This window comes from Megalobrama amblycephala, linkage group LG4 (genome assembly GCF_018812025.1).
Source record: "Megalobrama amblycephala isolate DHTTF-2021 linkage group LG4, ASM1881202v1, whole genome shotgun sequence".
Classification (NCBI taxonomy): Eukaryota; Metazoa; Chordata; class Actinopteri; order Cypriniformes; family Xenocyprididae; genus Megalobrama; species Megalobrama amblycephala.
The window spans coordinates 48,423,554-48,442,585 of record NC_063047.1 but is presented as its reverse complement, the minus strand read 5'-3'; the positions used below and the strand labels follow the sequence as shown (position 1 = coordinate 48,442,585).

At 36.7% G+C, this 19,032-nt stretch overlaps 2 protein-coding genes across 2 annotated transcripts in view; both read left to right on the top strand.

Moving 5' to 3' along the window:
• The first annotated feature begins 191 nt into the window (after nt 1–191).
• rom1a (retinal outer segment membrane protein 1a) lies at nt 192–7,981 on the top strand. Its single transcript, XM_048189681.1, has 4 exons — nt 192–726; nt 1,838–2,268; nt 3,408–3,654; nt 5,763–7,981. The coding sequence occupies exons 1-4, from the start codon at nt 577–579 to the stop codon at nt 5,976–5,978; spliced, it is 1,044 nt and encodes a 347-aa protein (XP_048045638.1). The 5' UTR covers nt 192–576; the 3' UTR covers nt 5,979–7,981.
• A 2,761-nt stretch (nt 7,982–10,742) lies between these two features.
• The window catches only part of rps6ka4 (ribosomal protein S6 kinase, polypeptide 4), a 31,896-nt gene continuing 23,606 nt past the window's right edge, over nt 10,743–19,032 (top strand). The window contains exons 1-5 of the mRNA XM_048189680.1: nt 10,743–11,598; nt 14,235–14,306; nt 14,913–14,980; nt 16,051–16,201; nt 18,777–18,892. Of these exons, the coding sequence (XP_048045637.1) occupies nt 11,514–11,598; nt 14,235–14,306; nt 14,913–14,980; nt 16,051–16,201; nt 18,777–18,892 (492 nt within the window). The 5' untranslated portion in view covers nt 10,743–11,513. The remainder of the gene's footprint in view (nt 11,599–14,234; nt 14,307–14,912; nt 14,981–16,050; nt 16,202–18,776; nt 18,893–19,032) is intronic.

Below are 19,032 nucleotides of genomic sequence, written 5' to 3'. Positions count from 1 at the left end.
GCCCTTCCAATCTCTTCCTTGTCGTTGTTCATCATCTTTATCCTCTACACATGTGACGCAATGCAGCGATGCACGGCTTGCTTTGCTGAGCAGACAGTGGCCTTGTTTCCCATTGGAGAGGGCCATTGTAATAGGATAGTTTATGGATTACAGGTAAGACGCCCCAGACCTCTAACTTTGGCCAAATCCAGTGTGTCTCACCCAAGCATGGGCATGGAGGTGCAAGGGCACCACTCTCACCACTGAGTGGGCATCTGGCTCATTTTAGCATCGCAACGGGGGGATCACCACACAAAAATCTGGACTGACACTTGCTAACGGATTAAGTGACACCGACATACAGAATAGCGGCTGCGTTGTTTGGATGAAATCGAATTGGTCTTATATTCTAACAAACGAAGAGTAACGGGATTGCACAAATCTATCTTTTTTTTTCACGTAACATTTGAACCTCCAGCAGTTGCAGCCTGATTCTCAGGACTTCTTTCAAAGAGTTCACATTTTGACCACACTTTTTTTTTCACACTCTTTCAGTCTTCTCTTTTTCTTAAGTTTACATCATAATACTCTTTCACAATGGTTGTGGGTAAGATGAAGTTCACTTTTCAGAAAAGGGTGAAGTTGGCCCAGGGTTTGTGGCTGCTCTCATGGATGGCAACTCTGGGTGGAGCGGTTACCTTCACTTTAGGATGCTTCCTAAAGACTGAGCTTCGAAGGAGGGGAGAGGTATCCATATAACCCTCATATTTTCATTTGCTTGATGTTTTTTGCTACCAATTCAATGCATTATGCAATGATTCATTTTAAATTTCAAAATTCCCATTGATGCATCCAGTGTTTAGCAAATAATGAACTTTTTGTGCAAAGGTGCTTTTTAGTAATGGCCTTGATTTAGTTTATGGAAGTTATTCTATAAACTTTTATAAACTAAATCAAGGCCATTACTAAAATATACTATATTGGCAAATGTCTTAAAGAATAAATAAATAAATAACTATGTTAAGGGCTCAAACGTTTCAGAAATATCTGGCATGGATTAACCTAAGTGAATATAAATATTATCTAAGCCGGTCATAATAGGCTTAAGGTGCTGTCCTTTACAAATGAGCTCTTCACCTGTCTAGATAGGTCATAATCAACCTGCTGATAAAGAGTGACATCTGTCTTACAGGGATAGTTCACCCAAAAGTGATTTTCCATAGTAGTTTTTTCTTACTATGGAAGTCAATGGCTACCGTCAAACTGTCTGGTTACTAAAAATGTTCTTCATTATATGTTAAGTAAATAACTACTCCAAAAATGAGAATGATAATATTATGTGTTATAAAAAATAAATTCTGATTTAAAAAATATATATATATATGGGGAAAAAAAATTCAATGAAAAATCCTTTGGTGAAACTTAGGGAGTTAATAATTGGTTTACGTCAGTCCCAATGGAAAAGCCACAATTTGCTTTTAATGTGTCAACAGAAAACTTTCTCTTATTCTCAAAACGTATTGAAAATACTTTTTAGGGGTTATTCTACTCTGTTTCATATTATCTACCCCAGTGGTCTCAAACTCAGCACCTGAAGGGCCACAGCCCTGCAGAGTTTAGCTCCAACCAGCTCCAACTCACCTATTTGGAGGTTATAGTGATCCTGAAAGCCTTGATTAGCTAGGGTTGGACGTAAACTTTGCAGGGCTGTGGCCTTCCAGGAATTGAGTTTGAGACCACTGATCTACTCTTAGAAAATTGCTCACTCTCCATAGATTAAGTAAACTCAATGTATACAATGAGCGCAATGCAATCTGAGCTCAAAATGGACTGACATCAACATCCTCCTGTCCTTTAGGTAATGGACAACACAGACATCCACTGTGTGCCCAACACCTTGATGATTGTGGGTCTGGCTTCAATGGGCATTGATTATTTTGCCAGTCGAATCTGCCAGGACGCCCTAGATGCTGGGCGTTTCCCACGATGGAAGACCCTTATGAAGCCCTACTTTGGATGCTCGTTATTCTTCACCACCCTCATGCTGATTTCAGTCATCTTGAGTTACGCCATGAAGGGCAGCCTGGAGTCCTCGCTGAAAGTCGGCTTGAAGAACGGCATCCGCTTCTACAAGGACACCGATACCCCTGGCCGCTGCTTCCAGAAGCAGACCATTGATCGCCTTCAGATGGAGTTCCAGTGCTGTGGTAACAGTGACTACAAGGATTGGTTTGAGGTGCAGTGGATCAGCAACCGTTACCTGGATTTCAGCTCTAAGGAAGTTAAGGAGTGAGTCAAAGGAAATATCAATTGAAGGGATACAGTAGTTCACCCAAAAATGAAAGTTCTGTCATCATTTACACATCTTCATCTCCATTTAATGAAAGTCAGTGGGGTCCAAATCAAAACTGCACCTCAGTTCTTTGTATTATCTAAGAATCTTCCTTTGTGTTTCTTAGAATAAAGAGTTGCATACAGGTTTAGATTGAATTGGAGGTAAGCAAATGATGACAGAATTTTCATTTTTGGGTAAACTAGCCCTGTGACACCCGTACCCGTGCTTAGGACACCTATGTGAACTTGAGGGAAACTTCAAGTTCTCCATACTGTACTTCCACTAAAAATCACTTAGAGACCAAAATGGCTCAGAAATGTGAAATTAGTTCTGAAAAGTTCTATGTTTGCAGATGCCACTGGCTTGATATTTTGTTTCTAATGCAGTGGCATTCAGAATTGTTGTCCAAAGTGTCCAAAAGCATCCAAACTTTATGTAGTCACAAAATCAGGACCATCTACTTGACGAAATCTGACCACAAGTGGTCACTATCAATGCATTTCAGATGTATGTTAATACCTGGTGTAAACAGCAATCTGTCTTGGCTGATCGCTTGTTATCAAGACTATGGTGTCTGTTAGTAAATGTACAGTCACATATGGAAATTTGTTGGCAAAAAAGGTCCATTGCATATCACCAATAGTGTAGTGATGTAACTCACACAGAAGTCACTTTCCAACCAAGCAGCTTTCTATTGGTCAATGTGATGAGTCCATGTGACCAACTTGAACTGCGAAATCTGTGAGGGAGATTCCCAATTGCATGTATTACTATTGAAATTATTTAATTTCGCCTGTGAAAACGCTAAATGTGACCGCACTGTATAAATACAACAATATTTTGTGCAAATACCATTAAATTAAAAGCATAAAGTACAACTGAGGAACATTTTCCCCAGACAGCAACATTGTGTTGGCCCAGATCCGCCACACATCTGGTACGTGGATCTGGGCCGACACTATGTTGCTGTCTGGGATAAGTTAAGATATTTTTGAGAACTATTGGTAACTTTATGAGCAGAAATTTAGAGCTATCTCGTAACAGTTTGAAATAATCTTTTCTTCCATTTTCTTCTTCTTCTTCAATCCTCCAGCCGCATCAGGAGCAATGTGGATGGCCGTTATTTGGTTGACGGCGTGCCCTTCAGTTGCTGTAACCCTAGTTCTCCCAGACCCTGTATCCAATACAAAATCACCAACAACACTGCCCACTACAACTACGAGCACGAGACCGAAGAACTCAACATCTTCATTCGTGGTTGCAGAGAAGCCCTGGTTAACTATTACATGGGTCTGATGAACACTATTGGAGCTGTAGTTCTGTCTGTCTTTCTGATTCAGGTAAATTGTCACAGGTTTAAATGTACTCAATGGACCTTAGTCAGGGTAGACACCATGTTTATTTAAACCTGAATTAAATTGAGAGGGATTAGTCTTGCGTAGCCAGACCTTCAGACTGACGGCAGAAGGTCTGGACTCCAAAGCAGCTTTCATTGGCCAAGGCCCATCCAAGATGCCATCTGACTGACGTGTAAAACAACCAATCACAATTTGTTTTGTTCAGCATCATGTTTAGGGGCATGAAAATGTAAAGTCAATGTCCCTACAATAACAGACTGGTGTGTAAAACTCTTGGACGTATATGCCGAGTCTATGCCGTGAACTTCACACTTTTGAAAATCCAGCGTTTAGTTGATAATGATTGTACAAACACGGCAGCTTTCTTCTTCCATGAGGGGGTTTGACGTCACGATGGGTTTGTTTCTAGGCGGACCTTTAAAAAATGCAACACACACGTCTCCTGCAAATCCTGTAGAATCCAACTAATCAAATGACGAGTTCGATACTCTTGAAATGTTTCCAGTTTTGTGTATCATATGCATCAGACGTTCAGACGTGACGGGAGGGAGGGATAGACATAACAATGAATTCAACTGATAGTGGTGTTGTGTCAAGTACGAAGTACAGCAACACACTGAATGGGCATTGAACAGATCACTACTTTGTTTTCATTCACATCAAATCAAATATGCTGTCTACCCTAACTAAGATCAGCTGGTTTGTGGACAACAAGGTTTTGCTGATTTCATTTCAAAGTTTAGTTCCTTGTACCATGTAGTCTATCGTATACTACAAAAGGTAGATTTACCTTTACAATAAGGTTCTGTTTGTTAACATTTTTTAATTACACAAGTTAACATAAACTAACAATGAAAAATACTTCTTGAAGCATTTGTTAATCTTAGTTAATGTTAATTTCAACAATTACAAATGCATTATTAAAAACTTATCTGTTAATATCATTTAATGGAACTGAGATCACATAACAATGAACAGCAGTATTTTTTATTAACAATGGGACCTTATTGTAAAGTGTTACCATGAATTCATACTGTACATCACCTCAGTTGATATGAAAAAGTTTTCAGAACTTTACAGATTTAGAGTAATTCATTGCAGTGCATTCATTACAGTAACTGAAATGCATTTGTGATAAGCTTGGCAAAAAAAAAAAAGAAGAAAAAAAGAAAAGAAAAAAAATCAATACATATAGCAAATAATACATTTTGTCTTATAGGGTAGGTTAAAGGGTTAGTTCACCCAAAAATGAAAATTCTGTCATTAATTAGTCACACTCACGTCGTTACAAACCTGGAAGACTTTCGTTCATCTTCAGAACACAAATTAAGATATTTTTAATGAAATCTAAGAGCTTTCTGTCCCTCCATTCACAGACTACGCAACTACCACTTTCAAGCACCAGAAAGGTAGTAAAGACATCATTAATGTAATCCATGTGACTCCAGTGGTTTCCACCATTTTTTCTTATGAAGAGACGCGAGTGCTTTGTTTGCGCAACAAAACAAAACATATAATTTACCAAATATCAATCTCCAACGTGCACTCACGCAACGTCTGCTCTCAAGTCAAAACAACACGCATGAGTAGTGTTGGAGATTCATATTTTGTGGTAAATTATGTTTTTTTTGCACAAACAAAGCACTCACGTCACTTCATTAAATTGAGGCTAAACCACTGGAGTCACACTAGATTAATTTAATGATGTCTTTTTCTGGGACTTGAAAGTGGGAGCTGCATGGACTGTCAATGGAAGGACAGAAAGCTCTCAGATTTCTTTAAAAAGATCTTCATTTGCATCCTGAAGATGAGTCTTACAGGTTTGGAATGACATGAGGGTGAGTAATTAATTAAATTAATATATATAATTTTGGATTAAACATACAATATAACAAATAAACACCCAGAAATTCTTGTTAATAAATGTGTTTTTTTTATTTCAGTTCATATTTTGCATAGATTTCCACAGTATTTAAGCATAAATGACTTTAGGCATATTTTGGCTTAGGCCTGTGTATTTACTTCTAATATACCTGTACTAATAAGCCACTTCTACCCATTTTTCCATATCAATCACATCTTGTCTACAGAGCTCAGTGTTGGCCAGTGTGCGCCTCCTCCAGACGTCTATGGAGGCTGTTGCTGGACAGGAGAATGTGGAGATTGAAACCGAGGGCTACTTGCTTGAGAAAGGAGTGAAGGAGACCATCATGGAGTATGTAGGTCCTGTGCTGAATCTCCTGTGGCTGAACGAGGTAGCCCCTCCTGCAGCAGAAGAAGGGGCCGCTGGAACAACCACCAGCTAAAGAGTCAGATTCATCTGACCACTGAAATCTTTCCAGTTGGAGGCTAAGAGTGCTGACAACTAATCAATCAAATAATTCATGTTTTGGTATTTTTTATATAAATTTAAATATATACGTTTTAATGACCTAATCACACATCTCAAAGCATTGTATCCTTCGTTAATACTCTAAAATGGTTGCTTCAAAAATAAATGAACAGTATCAATATTTCACCCAATTTGGTGAGAAGTCTCGAATGATGAGTGATTCCACTGTCAATCCTGCAGCACTCTACCCCTATGTTTTATGGCAAATATATCATATTGCTAGCCTTGGGGTGAGTAAACGTCTGTTCATTCCTGTCAGGAGAAACCAGGTGCAGCTATACCTGGGAAATGACTAGCAATGTGCTTAAATTTCCACCATGAATGGTTGAATATTTAAGAGTGACCGAGCAGTTGTTGTAACTGAAAGTTCTATTACATTCTTTTCCCATTTACAAAATCATACACCGAAAAGAGGCTATCAGGATTCAGTAATATATTTTGTAATTCTACTGCTTCCACATGGATGTTTGTAAATGATTGTAAATTGGATTAACAGAAACATGCAAAACAATGCCCTTGTGAAAAAGAAGTGTGTTTAATTGTAGTGAATGTGCACTTCTAAATCTTAGCACATTTTTTTTTTTTTAAAGTGTACTTGCAGGTAATATAATATTAATTAAATAAAAGGCCATTTAAGTGTACTTAAAGAGAGTACACTTTTCAGTACACGTTATATTTGTCAAATTAAAATGTTACTTTAATTTTTTTTGTGCTTTAAAGAAGTACACTTATTTTGATGTGTTGACTAACATACTAGAGCACATGTACTTTTTTATAATTTTAACTGTAGTGTTATTCGAAATTACATTTAAATTTAATATTTTTAAATGTACTAAATTGCAACTTCATCATTAGAAATGTGTAATTGCAAATATATCTAAATACATGACAGACATTTCAATAGAAATGACATTAAAGCATATTTTAGTTTACTTTCGACAGCACAACAACAGAAGTGATTATTAAATTACATATAAATATGTACTTAAGTCCTACTTACGTGGGTGAAAAAAGCACTCTTAAGTTCATCTAATCACATTTAATATAAATTTAAACTAAAATACATTTTCATTTAATTGTAAATAACATGAAATTAAATATGTGAAAACATTAAATTCTACTTGCACTTAAGTAAATTGTTATATTATTTCATTGATAAGTAAAAATATGCTAAAAGTACTTCTTTTTCACAAGGGTAAACTCCTTTCTAATAATCTTACACTGTGTACTACCCATAACATGATAAGTTTTCTCCTCCAAAACAAAGATTTTGTTCTAATCAGTCACAACCTTGATAAACAATAGAACACATTGTTACTTGGTTTCTATTTCTTTGGCTTCACACTGGTTAGCCCCGCCCACAGTGAAATTTCATTGGCCTAAAATCTTGAGAGGATGCTCACTGCAGAGCCAATGGGTGGAGCTAGGCGGTCCAACCACACCCATAATCTTATTGCTAAATATAACTCCACCCATTAGGTCCACAGAGGTCAAGCTCCACCCGTTACATTCAGAGAGGAGGAGGAGCACCACAAAATCTCCACATTGCTGATTAATCAGTATGTTCTGATAGGTTTTGACTGCGTGGTATTTTCGCTTGCAATGTGGATAAGGAAATTATTTGATGCTGGAAATGTTTAATTAAAAATATATAAAATCACATGTGAGATAAGTTATTAAAAATCTGAAGCCACAATTTTATATTTTCTTTTCATTCAGTGTTAATTGCATGTTGTAAACATACATACTTGTCATTAAGTAACTTTTTGGTTTTGCATTCAGCATGGAATTAAATGCATTGTAAGTGTTAAAGATGGTGTAGATGATGCTCAAAGCTCTGCTATGAAACACTGTACTGCACTCGCAGAACTCTACAGAAGTCTGTCAGCTCTAATAAAATCTGACATTTTGAACAGTTTTGCTGTTTAGTGATATTTTGTTGAAATAGATGCATACCCCATGATTCTGTCTTTTTATTGATTCTTTCTTTCAAACTTGTACACATACAGGTGCACATTTACGCACATGAAAGATCTGCACGATCACATGAGCCAGGTAGATTTGCACCCACTTTCTCATGTATATAAGTATGTCAGAGGCAGGACAGGATAATGAAGGATGATGGTTGATGGCAGCATATACAGTGAAAGCCCAGTGTGTCTGCGTCTGCGTCCTTTATCCTTTAACCTGCCCTAATCTGTTAATACACAAACTGCTGCACCAGCACTCACACGCATTGCATCCGATTATAACTAACAGCAGGAGGGAAGATGAGTGTCCAAATTCATGTCATATATATATATATATATATATATATATATATATATATATATATATATATATATATATATATATATATATATATGTGTGTGTATGTATTTCTACAAGGTTGGAATAATTCAGATTTTTTATTCATCATTCATCCATTCATACTCAACTACAACTTGTAGTATATATGAGCACTGACAGGTGAAGTGAATAACACTGATTATCATCACGGCACCTGTTATTTGTGGGATATATTAGGCAGCAAGTGAACATTTTGTCCTCAAAGTTGATGTGTTAGAAGCAGGAAAAATGGGCAAGCGTAAGGATTTGAGTGAGTTTGACAAGGACCAAACTGTGATGGCTAGACGACTGGATCAGAGCATCTTCAAAACTGCAGTATCTATCAAAAGTGCTCCAAGGAAGGAACAGTGGTGAACCGGCGACAGGGTCATGGGTGGCCAAGACTCATTGATGCACGTGGAGAGCGAAGGCTGACCCGTGTGGTCCGATTCAACAGATGAGCTACTGTAGCTCAAATTGCTCAAGAAGTTAATGCTGGTTCTGATAGAAAGGTGTCAGAATACACAGTGCATCAGTTTGTTGCGTATGGAGCTGCATAGCTGCAGACCAGTCAGGATGCCCATGCTGACCCCTGTCCACCGCCGAAAGAGCCAACAGTGACACGTGAGCATCAGAACTGGACCACGGAGCAATGGAAGAAAGTGGCCTGGTCTGAGGAATCACGTTTTCTTTTACATCACGTGGATGGCCGGGTGCGTGTGCGTCTCTTACCTGGGGAACACATGGCACCAGGATGCACTATGGGAAGAAGGCAAGCTTTGGGCAATGTTCTGCTGGGAAACCTTGGGTCCTGCCATCCATGTGGATGTTACTTTGACACGTACCACCTACCTAAGCATTGTTGCAGACCATGTACACCCTTTCATGGAAACGGTATTCCCTGGTGGCTGTGGCCTCTTTCAGCAGGATAATGTCCTGACACAAAGCAAAAATGGTTCAGGAATGGTTTGAGGAGCACAACAATGAGTTTGAGGTGTTGACTTGGCCTCCAAATTCCCCAGACCTCAATCCAATGGAGCATCTGTGGGATGTGCTGAACAAACAAGTCCGATCCATGGAGGATCCACCTCACAATTTACAGGACTTAAAGGATCTGCTGCTAACATCTTGGTGTCAGATACCACAGCACACCTTCAGGGGTCTAGAGGAGTCCATGCCTTGACGGGTTAGGGCTGTTTTAGCAGCAAAAGGGGGACCAACACAATATTAGGAAGGTGGTCATAATATATAACTTTTGTAACAAATTTTAATGTTACAATGTATGTTTTTAATGTAACCTTCTTTTACACACTTCACAGTTCTAGAATAATTTATGCAATTATATATTGTTTATTTGAAAGAATCAAAAGGACAAGGACAGTTTTGTGTCTGTCCTTGTATTGTTCAACTGGTCGAGGTTGATATGGGACTTAGAAAGTAATTAAAGTGAGTAATTAGTACAGTAATCTAATTACACTGTTGAAGATGTAATTAGTAGCTAGTACTTTTTAACTTACCCAACACTGGCTGCAAGCATTTGATCACAATAGTTTAAAACAGTAATTTTGTGAAGTATTAGCTATTACAGTTTGATATATTTTAAAATGCACTTTATTCATGTGTTAATGTTTTTCAAATAGCCTATAATATATTTAAAGAATTGTTTAGATAGTTTTGAACTAGTCAAGTTTCCTTTGTGACAACTTACCCCATATAGTGTGTCAATATACCTAGTGTTTAAGTTATAAGTATTAAGCATTTTTGTAAATCTCTCTCGTCTGTCAGCAATAACAAGCTTAATCTAAACTAAATGTAATCTAAATGATAACAACTCGAAATCGACCTTACACATGACATAGCTAGAATTAAACATTAGAGATCCAAAAAAGGGTGTGCAAGATAAAAGCCCTGTTGTCGTTAGTGGGAGAGGCTGTCCTTTAGCACGGGAGTTGGCAAGTTGTATTGCACCAGCTTTTCTCTTTCGCCACCTACACAGAGAACCAACCCACCCAACCACATCTCTGAAACCGATTCCAATAGCGGCACTTGCCGTCGAAAAGTCAGAATCATTTCAGCGAATCGGTTCGTTCGAACGGCTCATTTAAATGAATCAGTTCGGAAAGTGATTAGTCAATTCGTTCGAATCATCGCTCAGAAGTGTTCCCTTCTGCGTTCACGTCATGTTTTTGTAGCGAAATAAATTCAGCGGATCTCTTTTGATGTTTCCACCCTCACCTCACACATTTTTAAACTAAATGAACACGGTCAAGTTCACAATTCGAGTGAATTAAGAGGTGAATCGGTTCGACCAAATCAATAAAAAGAACCGGATCAATACAACAATTGGTTCGCGAATCGTACAGCACTACTTCGGCTTCCGTAGCTGAAATGATCCTTACTACACTTTCTTCCATGCATTTATCTTTCAATTAATTTTATCTTTCCACAACAAACGCTTATTTTCACGCGAGTCAGGCATAACTGCACTCGAAAGGAAGGTTCAAAGGACTTAAATCCGCCCGTTCAGCCTTACCGAATCCGCTGTTAAGGACATTTTAACGTGATCTGTCATGGTTAGCACGTACGCTATCAGGGTATAACTCGTTAGCGGAGCAAATATCGCTTTTTTGATGTGTGTTTAAGGTAAAACAGCGATAACGAGATCAGCTGAAATGTGAACACTCGCACTTGATGGACTCGATCTTCACTGCGGTTGCAGACGACCTCACGACAGTTGTGTCGAAGTTGGAAATACGGAAATAACAGCCATTTATGGCCCACCAAATAATCAATTAACTGCAGCTCAAGTGTTGTAAATACCGTGTATCGTCGCCTTGTTTTGGATATAGTATATGGCCGTGCACGCGCCTATCAAAAGTGGAGATTAATATTTAGGTCGTGCATGAAGATTAGTGTTCACGGCAGGATGTCAAAGGGATTTGTGAGCTGAGATAATAACAAAAACAAAAACATGTCATTCACCCTGTCATAAATTACAAACTTTCGCTTTATAACAGAAATCCGTCGACTTTTGCTGTAAATAATATAGATGTTTGTGCATTGGAAGAGCGGGCTGTCAAAGTCACTTTACTGATCAAATACTGTAGAAGTCAGAGGCATCATGTCAGGGGATAGTAGTGGCAGTGGCGAGGACTCCGACCGAGAAACCCGTAAAGTTTGCACTGTTAAACTCGAGATCACTAATGGTAGGTGATGCATCCTCACTCACGAGACTTGACTGATTTAACCTGCTGTGTTTTACAAGAAGTGATAACCTTATTCATATGTTATGATATTTGCATGAATCTCCAATGAATTCCGTTTAATATAATAAGCATTTCTTAAAACCATTGTAAAGTTTTTTTGTGTGTGAGCCTATTATTTCTCTGTATTTATTACCCTAAAATAGTGTATTGTGTTTTATATATATATATATATATATATATATATATATATATATATATATATATATATATATATATATATATATATATATTTATATAAGAATTGTGGTAATATCTTGGCACTGAAACAATACCACATTGAAGTACCATGGAATTTAAATGGTACTTCAGAAACATTGTAATTTTGGAAACTATTTAATCAGTGTAAAACTGTAATGGGTGTAAAAACTGATGTTGTGCTAAATGGTTAGTTCACCCAAAAATGAAAATTCTGTCATTTATTACTCACCTTCATGCCGTTCCACACCCTTAAGACCTTTGTTTATCTTCAGAACGCAAATTAAGATATTTTTGTTGAAATCCAATGACTCAGTGAGGCCTGCATAGCCAGCAATGACATTTCCTCTCTCAAGATCCATTAATGTACTAAAAACATATTTAAATCAGTTCATGTGAGTACAGTGGTTCAATATTAATATTATAAAGCGATGAGAATATTTTTGGTGCGCCAAAAAAACAAAATAACGACTTATTTAGTGATGGCCGATTTCAAAACACTGCTTCATGAAGCTTTGGAGCGGTATGAGTCTTCCGTGTCGGATCACGTGTCAATCCGCCAAACTGCTGAAATCACGTGACTTTGGCGCTCCGAACAGCTGATTCGACACGCTGATTCATTATGCTCCTATGCTTCCTGAAGCAGTGTTTTGAAATCGGCCCTCACTATATAAGTCGTTATTTTGTTTTTTTGGCACACCAAAAATATTCTCATCGCTTTATAATATTAATATTGAACCACTGTACTCACATGAACTGATTTAAATATGTTTTTAGTACATTAATGGATCTTGAAAGAGGAAATGTCATTGCTGGCTATGGAGGCCTCACTGAGCCATCGGATTTCAACAAAAATATCTTAATTTGTGTTCTGAAGATTAACGAATGTCTTAAGGGTGTGGAACAGCATGAGGGTGAGTAATAAATTACATTATTTTAATTTTTGGGTGAACTAACCCTTTAACGTAATTCATGTGACTTCAGTGGTTCAACCTCAATTTTATGAAGCAACACAATCATTTACCACTTTATTTACAAAATATTAACCTCCAACACACGTTCATGAGAGCACCACGACACGTGTGTTGTGTTGATGCGAGAGCAGACGTTGTTACATGAAAGTGTGTTGGAGGTTAATATTTTGTAAATGAAGTGATAAATTGTTTTTTTGTGCAAACAAAGCACTCGTGTCGCTTCATAAAATTGAGGTTTAACCACTGGAGTCACATGGATTACTTTAATGATGTCTTTACTACCTTTCTGGGGCTTGAAAGTGGTAGTTGCGTAGTCTGTCAATGGAGGGACAGAAAGCTCTCAGATTTCATTAAAAAGATCTTCATTTGTGTTTGGAACGACATGAGGGTGAGAAATTAATGACAGAATTTTAATTTTTGGGTGAACTAACCCTTTAAGTGGCATTATAATTGTTTTGAATAGGTCAGTACTGTTTTTAATTATCAGTATCAGATTATTTTTTCCAGTTCTAACTGTTCTCTTTTTCTGTGCCAGTTTTTAAAAGTAAAATATTAAAGTGTTCTTTTCTAATGTCACTAATGTTGTATTTTGGACATTTTATTGCCTGATTTTCCTTATTTCCTTGCAATACAGTGCAACAGTGCCCGCCCACTTTTTCAGTGCGTTCGTTCCGGAAGTATCTTTTCCATACATTCCTCCCATAGGGATTTCAAAATAGTCTTTGTTAAAACGTTATAAGTCATGAACCAAACCAACCAGTTACGATGTGAATCATAACAAATTCTAACTTTGATTGGAAGCTAAAAAGTATTTGAAAATCGGACAAAACTACAATCCCATGAAGCATTGCAAAAAGCATAATCCGAATAAAAACGATGGAGAAATATGAAACTACGCATTTAAAAATTGATTATTATACATATATATATATATATATATATATATATATATATATATATATGTATATATGTGTGTTGCATGGAAATGGGTGGGGCTAAGGAGATATTTTGACATGTTTTTTCTTGTTTCAACTCTGATTGGTGGAATTTTTGTACAGCATCATGGGTAATGTAGTTTTTCACCATGAATTCCACTATGAAACGCGATTATTTTAAAACTAAGTTGAAATAATGCAGGTTGATGGCTTCAACAGAAGCAAATAATATCAATTAACAGCCTCGTAGCTCGCAGTAAAGGTGTCTTTAAAGGTTTATAAGTTATTGTTAAAAATCAATTTTCCTATGGAGAAAATGAATGGAGTTTTTACTTCTGGAACCAGACTGTTGCACTCTATTCTAACTCTGTTTTTTTGTTTGTTTTTTTTTTTAAGAAAAACCTGTGTGTGGGGGGGATTTAAAGGGTTTAGCAAGATTTGTTGTGTAAATTCGCTGTTTGTCTCTTCCCAGCAAACCTCACAGGATACACTGAGAAAGTTGGCATGGAGAACTTTGAACTTCTCAAAGTGCTTGGCACCGGAGGTGAGAGCGCTGCACTGTACTGTCCTGTCCCGTAACTGGTTTGTCCATCCCGTAAAGGTCATTGGGAATGTTTATACTCAGACAAAATTGTTTTAAGTGATTATGAAAGAAAGTTATGAATGATGGCCATGAGATTATAATTATGGAGTAGATCTAACACATTTTATACACCAATAAGCAGCAAAATATTTGTTAAAATTCAGTTTTATCTCCCCCGCTTTTATCTTTTTACTGCAAATGAGCCAAATACTTCTTTCCAGTCATTCAGGGTAATAATCAACCAGAGACTCCAGACCCGTAATCAGACCTAGCATACGCCCAAACACCTTGTGCATCTGCTGTCTTATTAGCAACATAGGAATTACAGGAAGCATTTAAGTAGTATTTGTATAATTCGTAATATATTTTTCTATCACAGTCTAATTGACAGATGCAACTGTAATTAAACCAGATTGGCATGAAGTGTAAACACCGTGGGGCATTTCAAACGTTTGTTTGAGTGGTTTGAGTGCAGAAATTACTCAAAAGCATAGGTTTTGCTTAATACACAGTGGTTGAGATATCCCTTTAAATAGCTACATCTCTGCTTTTCCTTCTCTTTATCAGCATACGGGAAAGTATTCCTGGTCAGAAAAATCAGCGGCCATGATAAAGACAAACTCTACGCCATGAAGGTTTGTACTCTCCATTATCACACATGACTTTTTGCTTGTCCTTCAGATAGTAAAAACAAACAAAAATATGCTTTAAAATGTTATAATCTGCTCAATAGGTTTAGGAATTATATTTTTTATTAAGGGGCATTCTTTTTAAAAATACAGTTATCTTTAAATAATTCAAACATCATAGAAATAAATACTCTACTAGAACATTATTGCCCGTTATGTTAGATTATACAGCTCTCATCTGTTGACTGTCACAGCAGATTTTGATGAAATCACTATTTTTCATTAGTGTTCTTCACAGGGTTAATCTCATGAACTAAAACCATACAAAAACATTTTTATTCTTTGAAATAAACATGAACTGAAATAAAATAAAATATAAAAAAACGTATTCATTGTTACTTTACTACTTTAATTTTATTACTTAATTTATTAATAGTTGCATAGGTAACATTTCTCATTTTTGTTTCTTGAAATACAAAAATAACTAAAACTAACAACTAAATTTAAAAATTACAACAACTAATAAAAATGACAAAAACAGGAAAATTACTTAACATTTAACAAAAATTAAAATAAAAAATGTATGCAAAAAACTAATTAAAAATATTAACAAAAAATATAATACTGTATCAATTATACTAAGGGTACGTTTACATGACAACCATGTGCTAAAAACAGAAAAGTTTTTCTTTTAACTTTATGCGCACAGATGGACAACGTTGTCAAAATGATCCCCGTTCACACGGATCTGCGAAAACTTAAAAACGCTGTATTCTGCTGCCAGTCCAGTAGATGGCGATTTCATTTTTTAAAAAAAACACTACGCTCCTGTAGACCGAACTCGCAATAAGCATGAGGTCACAGTTTTTACAAATTTGCGTTTTGTAGTTTTCACTGAGACAATAACGGTATCATTTTCAAAAACGTGCACTTTTAAAACCATTTTCAGGCCCCCAAAACTTTTTTACGTTTTTAAAACGGTGTCGTGTAAACGGACCCTCAAATAATAACACTGGTTCAAATGTTATTCATCTCATTCTTAATGTGAAATTATTTTCTGATCTTTCCCCCTGTAGGTTCTGAAGAAAGCAGCTATTGTTCAGAAGGCAAAGACTGCTGAGCACACTAGAACAGAGCGACAGGTGCTGGAACACATTCGCCAGTCACCCTTTCTGGTCACCCTCCATTACGCCTTTCAGACGCAAACCAAACTGCATCTCATACTAGGTAAGCACAGGACTGTGTTATCGAAAAAACATGTTACCCTGCTTTAATGTGCAATTTGACTGATGTGCACACACACAAATAAATCGATTTGACAGCACTACTTTAAATGTAACTCATCCAGTTCCAGGTCTTATAAAATTTGAAGGTGTGTTTCCACTGATGCTAGATTTATTGTTCACGTTTTATGAATCATCTTAGGGCGTTTTCACACTGGCAGTTTAGTTTTGAATGGGGCACGGTTCGCATGAAAAAAAATTGGTAATGTGGACCCGGGTGCACACCACTCGAGACTACCTAAAGGAGGTGGTCTGAATTTGGTTGCACTCGCGGTGTTTTCACGCTTGGTCCTTTTCAGGGGTCTGAGCGCAGTTCGCGCGATTTTTGGCCCATATGTGAACACTCCAAACGATCTCAGACCCCTTTAAAGCGAACCAAACCAAGACCATCTCAGGAGGTGGTCTGGGTACGGTTCGCTTTCTGCCAACGGTATGGTTTCGCTAAAAATGTTCTTAAATTATTCCGGGCTCACTTGATTTTTCCATTTGCGAATTTCAATGTAGTTTGGTCATCAGATGAAAATTGATATTCACGTGAATATGAAAGCAACGTAAACCCGGGTGCACGCTTGTTCAGGAAGTAAAGTAACCTGCGCATGCGTTTGTGCCGATTACGATGTATTTAGTTCAGTAAAACACATGTAAGGGATGATAGTGTTGACGATTTACCTTGGATACGAGCGAGAGTGAGCCTGCAGTGTATTCGTGCATAGCATGTGCAACTGAATGGCAATCCGCTTGTCTCCTCTAAAGATTCCATTTGCAAGCAGCGACGCACTTAAATGAAACCCAAGTGTTGTTTATTTTGCATTATATTGATCCACGTTCTGTTTTTCTGATTTTGTGAGACTGTGGTGGGTGTACATCGGGCCCTCTAGTGGCGTCACGGGGCATGCCCGCTGGAAGAAAATTTTGTACATTTTAAATTTAAATGCATAAATCTGGTGCATTCTGAGAGCAAAATTTAAGTGACTAGATCAATAAAGAAATTTGTTCTCTTGTAAACAATTTTGTGCTCTAATGGTAATTTATTTATTGGTGATGGTAGGGCACATTAGTCACGTACACAACATATAGTAGGCTAAATGATAGTTCATAAGTGGTCAAACATGTGTACATTTAAACCATTAAAAATATGTAGCGATATTAAGTAGAGATTACCATATTTATTTCTAGAATAATTAGTGGGGGCCTGTATCTATACATCTGTATTTGTGGAACTAATGGTCACTCTTTGATTTGTTAAACAATCCAGAATGCACTAAACACACTACTTCATTATAGAGAAAAACAACAATTTAATAGAAATATATAATCATAAGCTTACCAATAAATAAATAAATAAAAACTAGGTGACTATATAATTCAGCAGCAAAAAGTATGCTAGACTAATTCTTGAAAAAAAAAAAACGTTGCACAGTAATTTTATAAAATCTAAATATGTTAACAAAAAGTTTAAAATTACTATTTGTATTCTTATGAAATGAAAAAAACTATTTATATTAGATTTATATTTATATATGAATGTAAAGAATTATATGCATGTATAATAATCTAAGATTAAAAGGCATTTATTTAAAATGTATTGTGCAGCTTTTTAATGGGGCAACAAGATATGATAGATACGACAGAACCAAATAGGCCAATAATAATTTTTCAGTGTGCAAAACCATGATAATATAAAATGCTTCAGAACAGCAGCACAAACCGCTTATGCGCATCCCTTATGTGTTTGAAGCAATATGGAGTCACAGCTCGCAGTTGTGCTGCGCATTGAAACGTTCACAGCACAAAGAGAATCCCCGTGTATATCTACAACTAACAGTTTATTGATCATATGTTTCTTCTCACTTTTAAATTTCAGTTATTGTACGTGTGACGCCAATTCATAGTCCCTGTGTTGTGCGATCTAACAGACATCCTTTAGCCAGTATGATGACGTCGTTCAGAAACAGCAATAAACTCCAGCAAGATAAAGTCATTTTATGCAAATCCACAGCCCTTTATCTACATATCAAGTATTATAATGGGAATAATATCATATTGGAGAGTTTTACCGTGCTGACTGTCCTTACCGAACGGCACGCGAGAAGAAGAGTTTCCTTGAACTTAAATTTAACGATGCACATATTCTTCTGTCCCTCACATGAAGCTATGGAATGGCTTCAGATGACTTTGAATATAGTACATAACTTAATTGGTTGTGGTCTATTTCTTTTGCTCTATGACTCCCATTTTTGCCATATAAAAGAGCGCAATTATTAATCGGTTATTTAAATATTGCAACAGGCCTAATTTCCATTTAATTTTGAGACTGTGGTGGGACAAATTAGAATGTAGTTAATGTCACAGTCTAGTTAATGTATGTGAAACACTCTACTGTTACTTTGATGTAAAGTTACTCATCCCCAATGATGTAAGACACTGGTCATACCACCCACCTCTAGTTTCTAGCTATTTGTCATTTAGTAAATTGATGTTTTTTGGAAAATTTTGTGAGTGTGTGTTTGTTTCGGAAGACTATGTGAGTGGAGGAGAGATGTTTACGCACCTGTATCAGAGAGATCATTTCTCCGAGGATGAGGTGAGGATCTACGTGGGGGAAATTATTCTGGCCCTGGAGCACCTGCACAAGGTACTTTTAGCTACTGTAGTATCATCTGTTCACTTTTTCATTGATAAATAGTAGATACACACTTACAGATATATGTAAGTTAGTGAAGTTAAATTCACTTATGCAACTAATTAAATATGATTAATACTGTTCAATTTTAT